At 42.8% G+C, this 13,369-nt stretch overlaps 1 protein-coding gene across 3 annotated transcripts; it reads right to left on the reverse strand.

The window, feature by feature from the left end:
* Nucleotides 1-24: 24 nt before the first annotated feature.
* On the reverse strand, nucleotides 25-12,897 carry pdcd6ip (programmed cell death 6 interacting protein). 3 transcript variants are annotated; one of them, XM_077506417.1, is made up of 17 exons: nucleotides 12,559-12,897; nucleotides 10,162-10,216; nucleotides 9,955-10,024; nucleotides 9,470-9,597; nucleotides 9,228-9,381; nucleotides 8,820-8,920; nucleotides 7,661-7,777; nucleotides 7,350-7,572; nucleotides 6,358-6,481; nucleotides 6,096-6,273; nucleotides 4,656-4,767; nucleotides 3,520-3,938; nucleotides 2,194-2,328; nucleotides 2,000-2,094; nucleotides 1,805-1,922; nucleotides 752-972; nucleotides 25-675 (listed from the first exon to the last, which is right to left on the reverse strand). In XM_077506417.1, the coding sequence occupies exons 1-17, from the start codon at nucleotides 12,762-12,764 to the stop codon at nucleotides 483-485; spliced, it is 2,649 nt and encodes an 882-aa protein (XP_077362543.1). In that variant the 5' UTR covers nucleotides 12,765-12,897; the 3' UTR covers nucleotides 25-482. The 3 variants fall into 3 exon arrangements, with proteins under 3 accessions (XP_077362543.1, XP_077362544.1, XP_077362542.1); XM_077506418.1 differs by having other exon boundaries at nucleotides 752-870; nucleotides 7,661-7,792; XM_077506416.1 differs by having other exon boundaries at nucleotides 7,661-7,792.
* Between the last annotated feature and the right edge of the window lie 472 nt (nucleotides 12,898-13,369).

Raw genomic sequence — 13,369 nt, forward strand, 5'->3', positions numbered from 1 at the left:
CAACAAACGAGGAGTTCCCCAGGGTCAGCCAGTCATATTGTTTTATACATATATTCATATTTAATAATAACAGAGCACTTCTCTCGGGTTGTACAGCTTGTGATTGCGACGTGGTCGGCGGCTAAAGCGAGCTAACAGCCACATTGCCTGCGCTTGAGAAAGAGGAGTGATTAGAAAAAACAACAACAAAAAAGAACCCGTGTGTACATTTGCGAGGCGGCGACGGCTACGGATTAATTACAAAAATAGGAAAGCTGATAAAGAGTGGGAGAATATTTTGGGGTTGGGGGATGGGTACACACCGCCCGTACACCCTCTGGGGACTCCTCCATCGCAGTCCAGTGTGTTAGTGTGTCAAAGAAAGTGAGGAGGAAAAGTGCTTTGAAGATCCCAGAGGAAAGAAAAGAGATTCGAAGTATAAAACTTCCTGCAAACGAAGGAGAAAAGTGTTAGTTGGGGGGCGCTGTTGTGATGATGGAGCTTTATTGCTGAGGGTAGTAGTTCTGCTGCTGCGAGGGCTGCTGGGAGGGCTGCTGGGGGTAGCCGGGGTAGCCCTGCGTAGCCGGGGGGGCGGCCGGGTAGCCCGCCTGGCCCGGAGCGGCCTGGTAGGGTACGTAGGGCATGTTGTACTGGCCGTAGGCGTATGGGTTGTAGCCCATCGGCATCTGGAAGTACCTGCCAGGACACGCCAACGTTACGCTTGGACACAAAAGGAGGAAGGGGGGGGGCGTCCGTTGGGTACGGAACTTACTGCGGGTAGCCCTGGTAGGTGGGGTAAGGGGGTCCCTGTGCCGTGGAGGGCGGCGGCGCCGCCGCTGGTGGGTTGGTGGTGGAAGTGCCGGCGGCGGGGGGTGTGGCGGTCGGCGCGGTCTGCGGAGTCAAGACAGGCGGAGTCAAGACAGGCGGGGGGGGCCGGGCGGGGGGCTGGGATTTGGCTGGGGTCTGCTGGGGGGTCTGCGGAGGGACCTGGTTCTGCAAGGACAGATACGAGTGAGGTGCCAGTAGTCGGGTCTGGAGGAGATGGGGTGCGCCCAACTATTTGGCTTTTTTTTTTTTTTTTTTTTTTTTGTTTTTCCGAAGATAAAAAGTGGCACAAGATAGCACAAAAACACATTTGAATGATACGGTCTCACTTATTTTGCCGCGTGTGTGATGAAGTGTGGGGGTGCGCCACAAGTCATGACTGAAGGTGGTGCATGTATGGATTCAAATTTTTGGGAAAGCCAGTTGTAAATAATGGCCGACGAGCAGTAGCACATTTTGAAGGTGGTGCGTAGTTTAAAATAATTGGATAAAAGGATGCCATCATAGAAAAAGATGGGGTAGCAGAAGTGCATGTTGGGTACATGATTTTCTTTTTTGTGTGTACGGTGTGCCCAGTTGGGTGGTGAAAGGGGTCTGTGGCTTAACATGTATACTTCCCGTCGCAAAAAAACAAACAAAAAAAAAACAGTCACTTTCCGTCACAGTTGCTCAGATCTGAGGTAATAGCCAATCACATATCAGCTTCAGAAAACAGGTGAGCTGTGATTGGCCATTGCCAGAGCCGTGTGCAACGGTGATGTCACGTCAGTCGACAGCAAGTGACAAAATGGCCGCCCCCTGATATGGATAAAAATAGATGTATTTTGCTGCATAATTCATATAACACAAACGTGGCATAAATCAGAATGTCGTGTTTAGACCAGTGAGGTCACATCGAACAACATTATTGTCAAGAAATGTTGAAGGTTGACTTCCCATTAAGTTTGAGGGAAGCCCATTGTGACTCAACTGCGGCGAGCTCGACTCGGCGTTATCTTACAAAGATGGTCCTGGGAGCAGGGGTCGGGCCGCCGGCAGGGGCCGGAGGTTGGCTCTGGTAAGAGGGGACGTTGAAGTTGGGGGCGCTGGGTTCACGGGCGATGCTCTGCTGCAGCTCCCTAAAAAAAAAAGAAAAAAAAAAGCCATACCTGTCAAAAAGCAGACTCGAAGCACCTTTAGGGGTTGAGTGACTCACTTGAGGAGCTCATCCCGCTCCGTCTTGCGAGCAAAGACAATATCGCAGCATTTGTTCTGGAACTTGAGCAGGATCTCCGTCAGGTCGTTGTAGAACTGCAAGGCAGCGGGTGACAAAAAAAAAAAAAAAAAAAGCGGATAAAAGCACCTGTGCCGCAAACCCGACGTGGCAGGACGGATGAGGTCGGACGGAACCTTGGTGCCTTCGCGCAGGTTGCTGCTGATCTCCATGTAACTGTCGTGGGCCGAGGCCAGCTTCTTGAGGACTTCCTCTCGCTGGTTGGCCTCCGTGTCGGACTGCTTCAGGCTGCTGAACTCCTGATGAGACGTCTAAAAATAAATAAATAAATAAAAAATAGAAAGGTGCGCCAAAGTCACCTTTCACACACCTCTTTTCATGCCCTATCAAGCGCATGATAGGAGCCGACGTTTACGACGACTGATTTAATGCCGCCGCGCTTGAAAAATCAGCCGATGCTGAAAGACGAGAAGTCACTGCTCCAAGTGCAGGATAGCAATGTAGCTGTTTTTTTTGTTTTTTTAATTAATCATCCAATCGATCGGTTATTCGAATTTTGTCATTCTTGTCTTGGGACTCGTGTTAATTTTGTCTGCCTTTTTTACATTTATCTCAGTTTTGGTCCAATTTCAGTCACGCTTGTTAGTTTTTTAATCCAGTTAGTCAACCTCATCCCATTTTTATTTTGACAATTTTTTTTTGTAGTCGACTATAAAACTAGCATTTTAGTCTTTATTTTAGTTCAAGAAAAATTTCTTTCCGCCTAGTTTTAGTCAACAAAATTGTTTTAGTCTACTTTTAGTCAGGGCAACCATTTTACCCCTGTATATATATCGTTTCTCAGCAGATTATATTGAACCTTTTGGGAACTATTTCACATCAATTTTCTCATCTTTTTGATGAAAAATAACTTCACACACAATTACAGTGGCTACCATGGCTCCATGCTATAAGATAGTAAGTTAGCCAGCATTAGTTAGTGGTCGCATTAACATTATAGCCACTGGACTAGTGTTAAATTATAACGACAATTTATTTTATTTTATTTTTTTTTTCCATCAACCTTTCACCATGAATCCACTTCCTGTCTGTCCCATGTGTTTGTGCTGTGTGTCACAAGACAGGTTAGCAGAGACAAGATTTTTTTTTTTTTTTAAATCATAGAATTTTAGTCTCGTTTTTGTTCATGAACTATAATGCCCAGAGATTTTAGTCCAGTTTTTATGAAGCGAAGGACATTTTCGTCTCGTCTTTATTAGCTGACAAAAATGCTTACTGATTTAGTCCCAATTATTGTGTATTCATGAGGGTTTTAGTCTAGTCTAGTCTAGTTTTAGTCCGGTGAAAAATGTGTGTTGACGAAATTATTTTTTGATTAGTTATTGTTGACGAAATTAACACTACTTGGGACTAATTTCATTTTAGTCTGACTAACGCAGTATATTTCACAGCCTTGTACTTGTGACAGGAATGACGATCAATCAGTCTAATCTGGCGTTAACCTGAATCTGTCCCAGCAGCTCCTCCTGCTGGCGAAGGCTGGCCTGCACCCTCTGGTTGTGCTCGCTGTACAGCTTGTCCAGCTGGCCCGCCGACAGCTGCTCCTCATTGATGGCGCCGTCCTTGGCCAGCGCCGTCAGGAAGGTGGTGGACATGTCGAAGGTCACACCCTTGATGTCCGACTCCAGCGCCTCGCGCTCCCGCTTCACCTGGTCCAGGTGGGCCAGCTGCGAGCGCAGCACGCCCACCACCGCGCTGCCCTGCAGCGTCTTGGCGGGGTTGGCTGAGGGCAGCGCGGCGTTCAGCTCGCTCTCGGGCTTGCACAGCAGCGCGATCATGTCGCAGTGGGCGTTGTAGCGGTCCTTCACCACCTGGTCCGCCTGCACCGCCTTGTCCAGGATGTTGCGGAAATTGGCGCCCTCTGCGACACAAAGCCAAAGAGTTCAAATGTGAAGGCTGATCTGTACAGTTTTTTTGTGACTGGTTAATAATAATTAAAAAAAAAGAAATAGTAAAATAAGAACTTTATTTCTGGTTTTCTGGCTAATGCTAATAGTTTTTATTGAGAGTACTCCAGGTTCATATAAATTACAGAATTAAGACGCAAATATGGAATTTTTTTTATTTTTTATTTATTTATTTTTTAAGTCTTTCAAAGCGATTTATTCAAAAATAGACAAGCTGGAAATTTTCACAACTATAAAAAAAATACAATGAAATGGTATTATGCATTTTTGTGAAAACAAGTTACTGAATTTTTTTTAAATCTTTTTTAAATGTAATTTATTATCATCATCATTATTATTATTATTATCTATTATATTATTTTAAATAAATGTATTAATTTAATTAATATAATTCTATTTTTTAATAGACATTAGATGGGAATAAAATGACTTCCACTTTTTGAATTAACATCTGTATGAACTTTTCTATAAATATAAAAATTATATTTATAGCCACGTTGTGGCAAATTTGCATTTCGTTATTGGGCACCTTTTTCAGGCTTGTGCTTGGCAAAGATTTATTTTTCGTGCCCATTTTGATTGGACGTACCTCATTTTTAAATGAATAAAATACCCATCTTCAAAATAATCAGCATAGCCTCAACGAAGAGACAAGAGTGCAATGGTGGCACCTGAGCGAAGGGGCTTGTAGAGGTCCCCAGAGGGGGTCCTGTTCCAGCGTTGGTTGAATTTGGCCCTGAGCTCGCTGTCCGTCGCCTCCTCGTCGTCAAGCATTTTCAGCGCCTTTAAAAGGGTACAAGTGCGAAAACATTTGGAATTTGTGAACTGAGAACGAGATTCCTGTTTATGCTGAATTTCCAACAGTGCCTTCAAAACAATCACGACTCACACAACACAAATTCTGCCCAGCAACTTGGCTCAAAGCCGCATACTTCCCTTTCTTTTGATGGCACTTGAGCTTTTTGTGTGTGTGTGTGTCCAATCAGTAGCATCTACTTTTGGGAGAAATGTTCCACTTTGGACTTTTTCCCAGTTTGTCAACAAACTTGGAAGCGCGTTTCAAGTGGATCCCGCCGTCTGTTTGCATGTCTGTGTGCAGCGCAGCTTGGCGGCAGAGATGGCGGACGCGCAGTCCTTGGCCCGGAGATCAGTGAATTTGTTTTCCAATGAAGATCCTGATCTGGGATTTCAGCCATTAGGGATTATTAGGGCTTTCGAATTTTTTGTGTGTAGTTGCCGCGATCTGTCCGAGCCAGCCTCTAAACGCATCGCATGCGACTTTGTCAAGATGACAAGCAAGCTGTCACGATGCGTTTGAAGCAGGGGCCACTTCCATACCAGCACTCTTGATGTGGCGCTTTGTGCTGGCACTTACGTAAACTTCATTACGCTTGATGTTGATGCTTCGCCGTGACTTTCATCTACACGTCATGATGTTTTTTTTCGCCTTGTCTCTTCATCACGTCACGGCACTTAGTTGTGACTCGAGAGCGACAGTTATTTTTGGGCCGATAACGATTATTAGGAGTCAAGAACAACGATATTTGGAGCCGATATTCATTTTCACTAAAAAGGAAAATATTGAACAACAAAATTTACAAAAAAACCCAAAAAACTCCAGCTCTTAAATTTGACGAATTTTTAAGCATGTTTATCAAGCAACTTTTAGGGTTCATAAAATATTGGAGTACAAATAAAAAATTTAAAATCTTAGTCAATATACATCTTTATTTTAAAATTCTAAAAAAAAAAAAAAAAAGTTTAGGGATCTCCCAAGGGCCAATTCCAGGTCTTCAAAAGTCACAAACTTAAAACAATAGCTCCCTATTGTTTTCTACTGTAAATGTTTTCCAAAATATCTTTCAGTATTAAAATTTTACTTAGAATTTCAAAAAAAAACAGAAGGTGCAGAGAGTTCAGCACTCACTGAAATTTTAAATATAAATATATTCGTCAAAATACTGAATATTGGCATCGATAATCAGCCTGGCCGGTAATCTGTCTATCCCTAGTTCTGAAGCTTCCATAGATGTCATTAAAGCGCTTTGCTTGAACACGTCATGACCTTACGACGGTGCTTCTCACATTTTAACTTTCCACACATTTCTCACCTCATCCAGAATTTCCCTGTTGCGGGTGAGCAGCTCAGGCAAGTCCTTGATGAGCTGCTCGATGCTCTGCAGTCCGCCCTGCTGCACAACAGTGCGGGCCTTCTCGGCAATGGATTGTGGGACGGAGTCTCCGGAGAGGTCCTCCAGAGCGGCGGGCAGGTTGAGGGATGCCAGAACGCTGGTGGAACAACGGCAAAAAAACATTCAAATTGACTTATAAAATGAGAGAGACGTTAGCTGTGGACGAGGTGAGACGTGCTACCCGTTGCAGAGGTTGGTGGCCTCTCGCATGGTTCCCACCAGTCTGTTGACGGTCTCCGATTTGCGCTGGCTGTAAGCGCTCATGGATTGCTGGACCGCCATGGGAACCATCTTCTCAAACAAGTCTGATGAGAGCATGATGAGCTTTAGAATTACAAAAGTAGGCAGTTGAACGTATTGCTTTCACTCAGACATGCATATCACAGACAGACACAAGACTGTAACTATCTCCACCGACACAGTCAGCCAATATGTATATAGCTCGGTACATACATTTTGCAGACAATGGCTCACTTAGCCTCTTCGAGGCTAAGTTTCCACTACAGGCAAAGACATTAAACATAAACAAAGCTGAAGTTGCAACTAATGACAATCAAGATCTACAAGACATTATTAACGAAAGGCGTCGGACTCAGGAAAACAATTTTGGCTAAGAAAAGGGGCACTCTTACCAATGATCTTTACAGTGTACCAGATGACAAGCTGTGGCTAGCACGCTCTCGTTTTCTTGGGCGGCTGCTGTGACACATGGACTTTGCCATGTGTCAACAGGAGGGGATGGTCGACCAAGTCAACAGACATTTTAACTTGTTTGGTTTTACACAATCCACACTAATTATCAGATGAAGGGGAATGTAATATGCTTGTGAACCGAGTCAATATGTAGAGGAACTCAATGTGTGCAAGTAAGTGCCTCAATATTAAGTGTTATTAGAGATTGTAGGTTGTTTACATGCATTGCTGTTATGTACAAAAGCACAACATTGTGCTTTTTTTTTTTTTTTTTTAGTATGAGCTCATTTTTTTTGACAATATTGTGACATTTTTACATCACCAACCTCCCCACAATATCTTGATAATTATCGCATCGTGACCTTCATGTCGTGATATCGTATCGTGATGTTTGTATAACGTTACCTCCCTACTGATTGGTTGCAGTGGCATGAAGCTAACGGCTTACAGTCGCACCTTTTTTGCTTGTGCGCGTCATACCTGCAAACTTCTGACTGAGCGGCGGCGTGATGGTGGTGGCCTTAACCAACGTGGCCTTGCCGATGGGCTCCAGGTCCTTGACCTCGGGCACGCGGTCGTGGTAGATGAAGTCGTTGTCCTTTCTGGCGGCGGTGAGCGACCGGTTGATCTTCTCCGTCAGGTCCTTGACGCTCACGTACTCGTCGTAGCGCGACGCCACCGTCTTCACCAGCTCTGCCGCGTGCTGAATGGGAGGAGGCGTGGCAAACTTGCTCGGCGTCTGATTTTTTATTTTTATTTTTTATTTTTGGAGTGGGCGCACACCACTTTACCTGTAGGCGAGCGATCTCCTCACCGAAGTGCTTCTTATGCTTGGCGAGGACGCTCTGGTGGAGCTCGGCGTTGGCCTGCATGATGCAGTGCTTGGCCGCCAGGACCGGCAGCACTTCCTGAAAGTAAAAATACTGACCAGGGAGAAGGCAACCACAGAGCGGGACGCACACAAATGCACAAACATGCACGGTACCAAGGCAGTCCGACGACGACGACGACGACGACGACAACAACAACAAAAGCAGCCAAGGGGATGCAAAATAAAAACATCAAGACGAAGGGGGGGGGGACAAAAATCACGCCACCACCACCACCAGGGATGCAGAAAGAAAAGGAAGACAACGGGAGAGAAAACAGAACAGGCCGTGAGTGGTTAACCCTTCAGCAGGAGGCGCCATAACTTTACCCAAAGTTACCCAAACACACATGCGCCTATCCAAGGCTCATTTGACATTCACCTGAGGTCTTAAGCAAACAATACGTTTCATTATTGTGGTTGTTACTAGCATTTGGACTCTCGTGCAGCTGAATCAAGTAACCACAATAATAAACATATTGTTAAAGTGTACCTAAAGTTGTGGCCAGTGGGGGTTTCATATGTAATGTCAAAACTCCAGAAACAATGATCAACTCTGCCTGATGGGGTCATCGACCGACCAATCAGAGGAGTAGAAGAAACCCAGGAATGGAAAAAAAGCGAGCGGCCAAATGCGGACAGACCCACAACCAGTGTCACTCTTTACGAAATGTCATTAGGATTAAGCTAACGTTGGCAATTAAAGCTAACATCCATTCCACCGTGCCGCCCCCGGGGAAAAAAATAAAACAAGTAATTTTGAGAAGAAAAAAGAAAAAAAAAAAGGTTGAGTAATGAGTGTAAGTAGTAAGCAAAGATGGAAGATGGATGGAGGTAAATGTGGACCTTTAATTTTGAACAAGATAGTGACCTTTCAAAAAAAAAAAAAAAAAAAATTAAAAAAAAAAAAAAAAAAAAAAAAAAAAAAAAAAAAAACTTCTCCCTTTGAAATGTTTGTTGATTAGCATCACAAATGCCGAGCATAGTCGTTAGCCAGCTACTACAAGAAAAAAAGTTGCTTTACACACAAAATAATTGCACGTGTGTGTCATTAGTGGTCACGTTGAGCACGTTGAGCATACCTTAGGCAGGTTATCTTTGTACTGACACTGCTTGAAGGCGTCGCCGTAGAAGTCTGCCGCCTGATTGGACAGCTTGGCGATGATGGCATCCTTCATCCTGTCTGAAGACAACGACGACAAGAGACTTGTTAAACACCGCATGTGTCCTGAAACAAACCCCCTAATTGATGCCTCTCCCATTTGCACTTAAGTAAATAAACACCCCAGGCCAGAATCTCGTGGAAATATGCTAATGCACAACTCCAGAGACAGAACTGGGCCACAAGCTGGATCTAAACTGTTTATTGTGATGACAAGTGTCCTCCCGAGTGGCTAATTAAAACATGGATCCCAAAAAATAAGATGATTAGCATAATGCTAAGCTAGTGACTTGTAATCAACCACATGCTTTGCTTTACTTTACTTTACCCGTGGTAGCTTTGAGGAAGAAGACCTCCTGGGCCTGGGCCAGCATGATGATGCTGAGGGTGCCCACCGTTTCGGGGGCGATGTCCATGGTGGGCTCGCGGTTGAGGGCCGACAGCACCGTGTCTTTGATGTGGGCAAACGCGCCGCTGGCCAGCTGCGTCACACGACATGTCAACATTCAACATGCCCTCCAAAAAGAACACAAGCGTCCACACGAACGGGTTCACGAGGCTGTACGTCACCTGATAATATTTGGCGGCATTTTTGAGGCCCTCGTCATTGTCCAGGTTCTGTTCGGCGGCGATCTGGCTGGCAAGTGCCGCCGCGTTGAACAGGACACACGTCTTCTCGTAGCCCAGGCTGGCCAAAGCTGTGAAAACATGACAGCACACATTTGAGCCTCAACAAGGGACAAAACTTCAAAAGACCATCGGGCTTTATTCTTTGGCACTTCTGTTTGATGCTTTGACATTATATTAGCAAAACCAAACAAACACTAGCAGAGGAACTTAACAGGGCCAAGTAATATGATTTAACTTTTTTTTCCAATATTGTTTTTGAATGTATACATATTTAGACAGTGTGTAATTTCAGTGATAAAACGCACAAGCACAGCCTTGTGCTCAGGTCTAACACAATAATCCACCCTGTCCAACCTGTTTGGCCATGTCATGTGATCTATTTATAGCATGTCAGAGATGAACGGTCATCATGGTCCAGCACTTACCCAACTTGACGGAGCCACCAAACAGCGAGCCTTTGTCGAAGGCATCTTTCCATGTGAAGGTTAAGCAAAGCTGGACAGGGAGAATTAAAAACAACCAAACAAACAAAAAAACAAACAAAAAAACAAACAAAAAAACACTCAGATGACCTGCTGTTGGATTGTGTGTGTGCTCATGGAAAAACAACACATCAGCGTGTAATCCATTACCTGGTTTTCACTGAAGGGGAACTTCGGCTCTACAGCACAGAGTTGGTCATAATATCTGCGCAGAAGGAGCATGTGATGTCACATTGTGCAAAATTGACACTTAAGATGAGGATTTGACAAAAACACACTCAACAACAAAATGCAAATAACATTTGGCATTTTTCTTAGACTTGCACGACGATTTAAAACGTCAGCAGCTAATATTAAGTGCTAGCTTGCATGCTATCAAAATGGAAGTACATTGGTCAATGATTTTTACTATCAACAGCAGCTAAAAAAAGCTAACGGCTAGCGTTAAGCTCGAACTTGCTGGCTTATTTTTCCACTATTGTGACAACTGAAAGTGTTATCTGCTAACATTGAGCAGCAAGCTGGCTCGTTTCTTTTGCACTTACAGATAATTTTAGCTGCTAATATTAAATGTCAACCAGCAACTTTTTAATATGGACCTATAATTTGCCTAAAACTTGTCCGAACAGTTACTAAATAAACCCGTTTTTCCTGTATAAACATGAAGCTGGGGAATAAGTCATATGTGTTACTATGATATAAGCAGATCTGATTTGAGGAAGTACTGCGACAATGAGTTATGGGCCTCAGCTACAGCCAGGGCAAATACAGTGCAGCTCATTGTATGACATTTGTGATATGACAAAAAGATTTATTATTTAAAAAAAAAAAAAAAAAAAAAAAAAAACTGCTTTCACACAGAGAAAAGCAAGATTGGAAGGTGAGCTTAGGTGTGGTTGAGTAAAGAAAACCCGAGTGAGCGCACATAATGGTTGCCACGGTGATGTAAACAAATGCTCTGCACCATCGCATGCCCACCCCCCACCTTCCCTGGTTGCCAGAGTGAGATAAAAGAGCAAAGGTCCACGTTGCAGCAGTGCAGCAGTATCTTGCTTCTGCTTGGCTCTACAACCTTTGTTATGGCTGATATGATCTCCCAAAAGGCAAGCTCCTCTTGGTCCAATGCAAACCAAAAGCAAAAACAAAAAAACAAAAAAGCTTTCTGACAGGCAATGTGAACTGCTACCGTGCTAAGACAAAAAAAGGTTCATCTTGACAGTGGCAGTCAAAAACTCCCTGAAGCCAAACATACCTGACGAGTCACGTCAACGGAATCCCGCATGTCGCTTGGCAACAAGCCTAACAACAACGCTCAGGATTTTTAAGTCTTATGTTATGACGTGTGGGAAGAAAAGTGTAATGAAATAATAGCTAAATTTGGAACTTTTTCCCCCCCCTACAAACACTACATGCAAGATAATTACACCCTTGTATGTTTATTCATATATATATATATATATATATATATATATATATATATATATATATATATTCTTATAATCATATCTTATAAACACATTAAAAAATATTTACAGAAATTATCAATTCTAGAAAAAAAAAACATTTTAGAGAGACATGTTTCATTCTATGGAGGGAAAAAAAATAATTGGGATCTCTTTAGAGGAAAATTTGTCACATTACACAGTAAAATGTAAAAATTTATATAATAAATACAAGCAAAATCTCCTCCCAAAAAAAACCCCCCGTTTAAATATTTGAAAACAAAAATGTAGCAATCATACATATTAGTATTTAAACAAAAACAACAACAACCTAGTTTTTTGGGTTTTTTTAAATGGCGAATATGTTTTTGGAGGGTTTTTTTGTCAGAAAAAAAGTTGAGATATTTGAGAAAGAAAAACAATCTTAAATAAAGTAGGTTATTCTTTTCATATATTTTACAAAAATCCACATATATTAAATTGAAAATCGTGGATGGTGGGGGACAAATTTTGTCACATTTCACCAAGAACACAAGTCGACATATAGATTGTTTTTAATTAAAATAACCAGTGATATTACAAGTAAAGGTGCACTTCTTTTTCAAGAAAGTTGTATATTTGAGGGGTAAAGTATTTATGAAGACATTACGAGATTAAATAACCCCGTTTTCCACGGAAAACTTTTTTTTTCCCCCAATACAAAAGATTTGTTTTTAGAGCCTTTTCAATCATGTGAACTTGATTAATACACTGGCTAATATGTTATGGTCACGTGATGTGAGCTAGCATTTTAAACTTCGCTGAAAAGCGTGCGAAAGACCCTTCAATCATTGGCTGTCAGCAAGTCACTTTACCTTCAAACTGACACAAATAATACAAATAGTTTCGTTTAAATAAACCGACGTTTTAACGTCCGTTTGAGTGACTTATTGGAACATTTCCGTCACAACGAGCTTGAGCTACTTTAGCTTTAACTTAGCCGGCTAAGCTAACGCAGCTAAAGCGCATCAGGGTGCGGCGAAGCAGCATTACGGAATGTAAAATGGCGGCCGCTCCACCACAACTGACGAATTCCTCTCTCGGTTGTAATTCATTGAGTTTTTACCTGAGTAGGCTCTCCAGTGAGCTCTCGTGTTTGTCCAGCGGCCTTCCCAGCGCGTTCCTCCGGAGCTTGTTGAGCTCCTCCACGGCTCGGATGTACTCCGCCTGGTCCTCGCCCGCCGAGTAAGTGGACGTCACGTATTTCGACAGCGGCTTGACCAAGTCCACCTCGGAGGACTTTTTCAACGGCACGGAAATAAACGTCGCCATTTGGTGCCGCTCGAAGTGTGTCAACTTGGTTCGGGGGGAGGACAGGACAGTTGAGCTCCAACGAGCGACCACCGAACACAAATCAACAAGCCAGCAGATTCACTTCCTGGATTTTGGTCTGTCAAATGACGTAATAAAGTCGACAGGAAGCCTCGCACTGCGCAGACTCGTAGGTTGGCCCCTTCATTAAAAAAATATATATATATACTGTATTTTTTTTTTTAAATAGTAAAACTATTATTGCTGATGTGAGCGGTTCCAAATACAATAAGGAACATCATTTTAAGTGCCAACTTCTAAATGGGGCTGTGAGGTAACGGAATTGATTTTTTTACTAACTAAAATGAGCTAAAGTTCAGTTGATGCTTATTAAATCACATTCTCCGAGAAACCTTTTAAGATTGACTGCACTGCTTTGAATCTATTGATATACTCATACACCAAGCCTACGTAGCATCACTGTTTTTTCATCCTCGTTCTTATCTTTCACCTGACTTTTTTTTAAGACACATTTTTAAATGTCACCTTATTTTAGATTTTCCATTGATTTAAAATGTTTAATACAACCCACCACATTTGTTAATTTCTGATTTTTTTTTTTTTGT

The sequence above is a fragment of the Festucalex cinctus genome, chromosome 19, assembly GCF_051991245.1.
Source record: "Festucalex cinctus isolate MCC-2025b chromosome 19, RoL_Fcin_1.0, whole genome shotgun sequence".
NCBI lineage: Eukaryota > Metazoa > Chordata > Actinopteri > Syngnathiformes > Syngnathidae > Festucalex > Festucalex cinctus.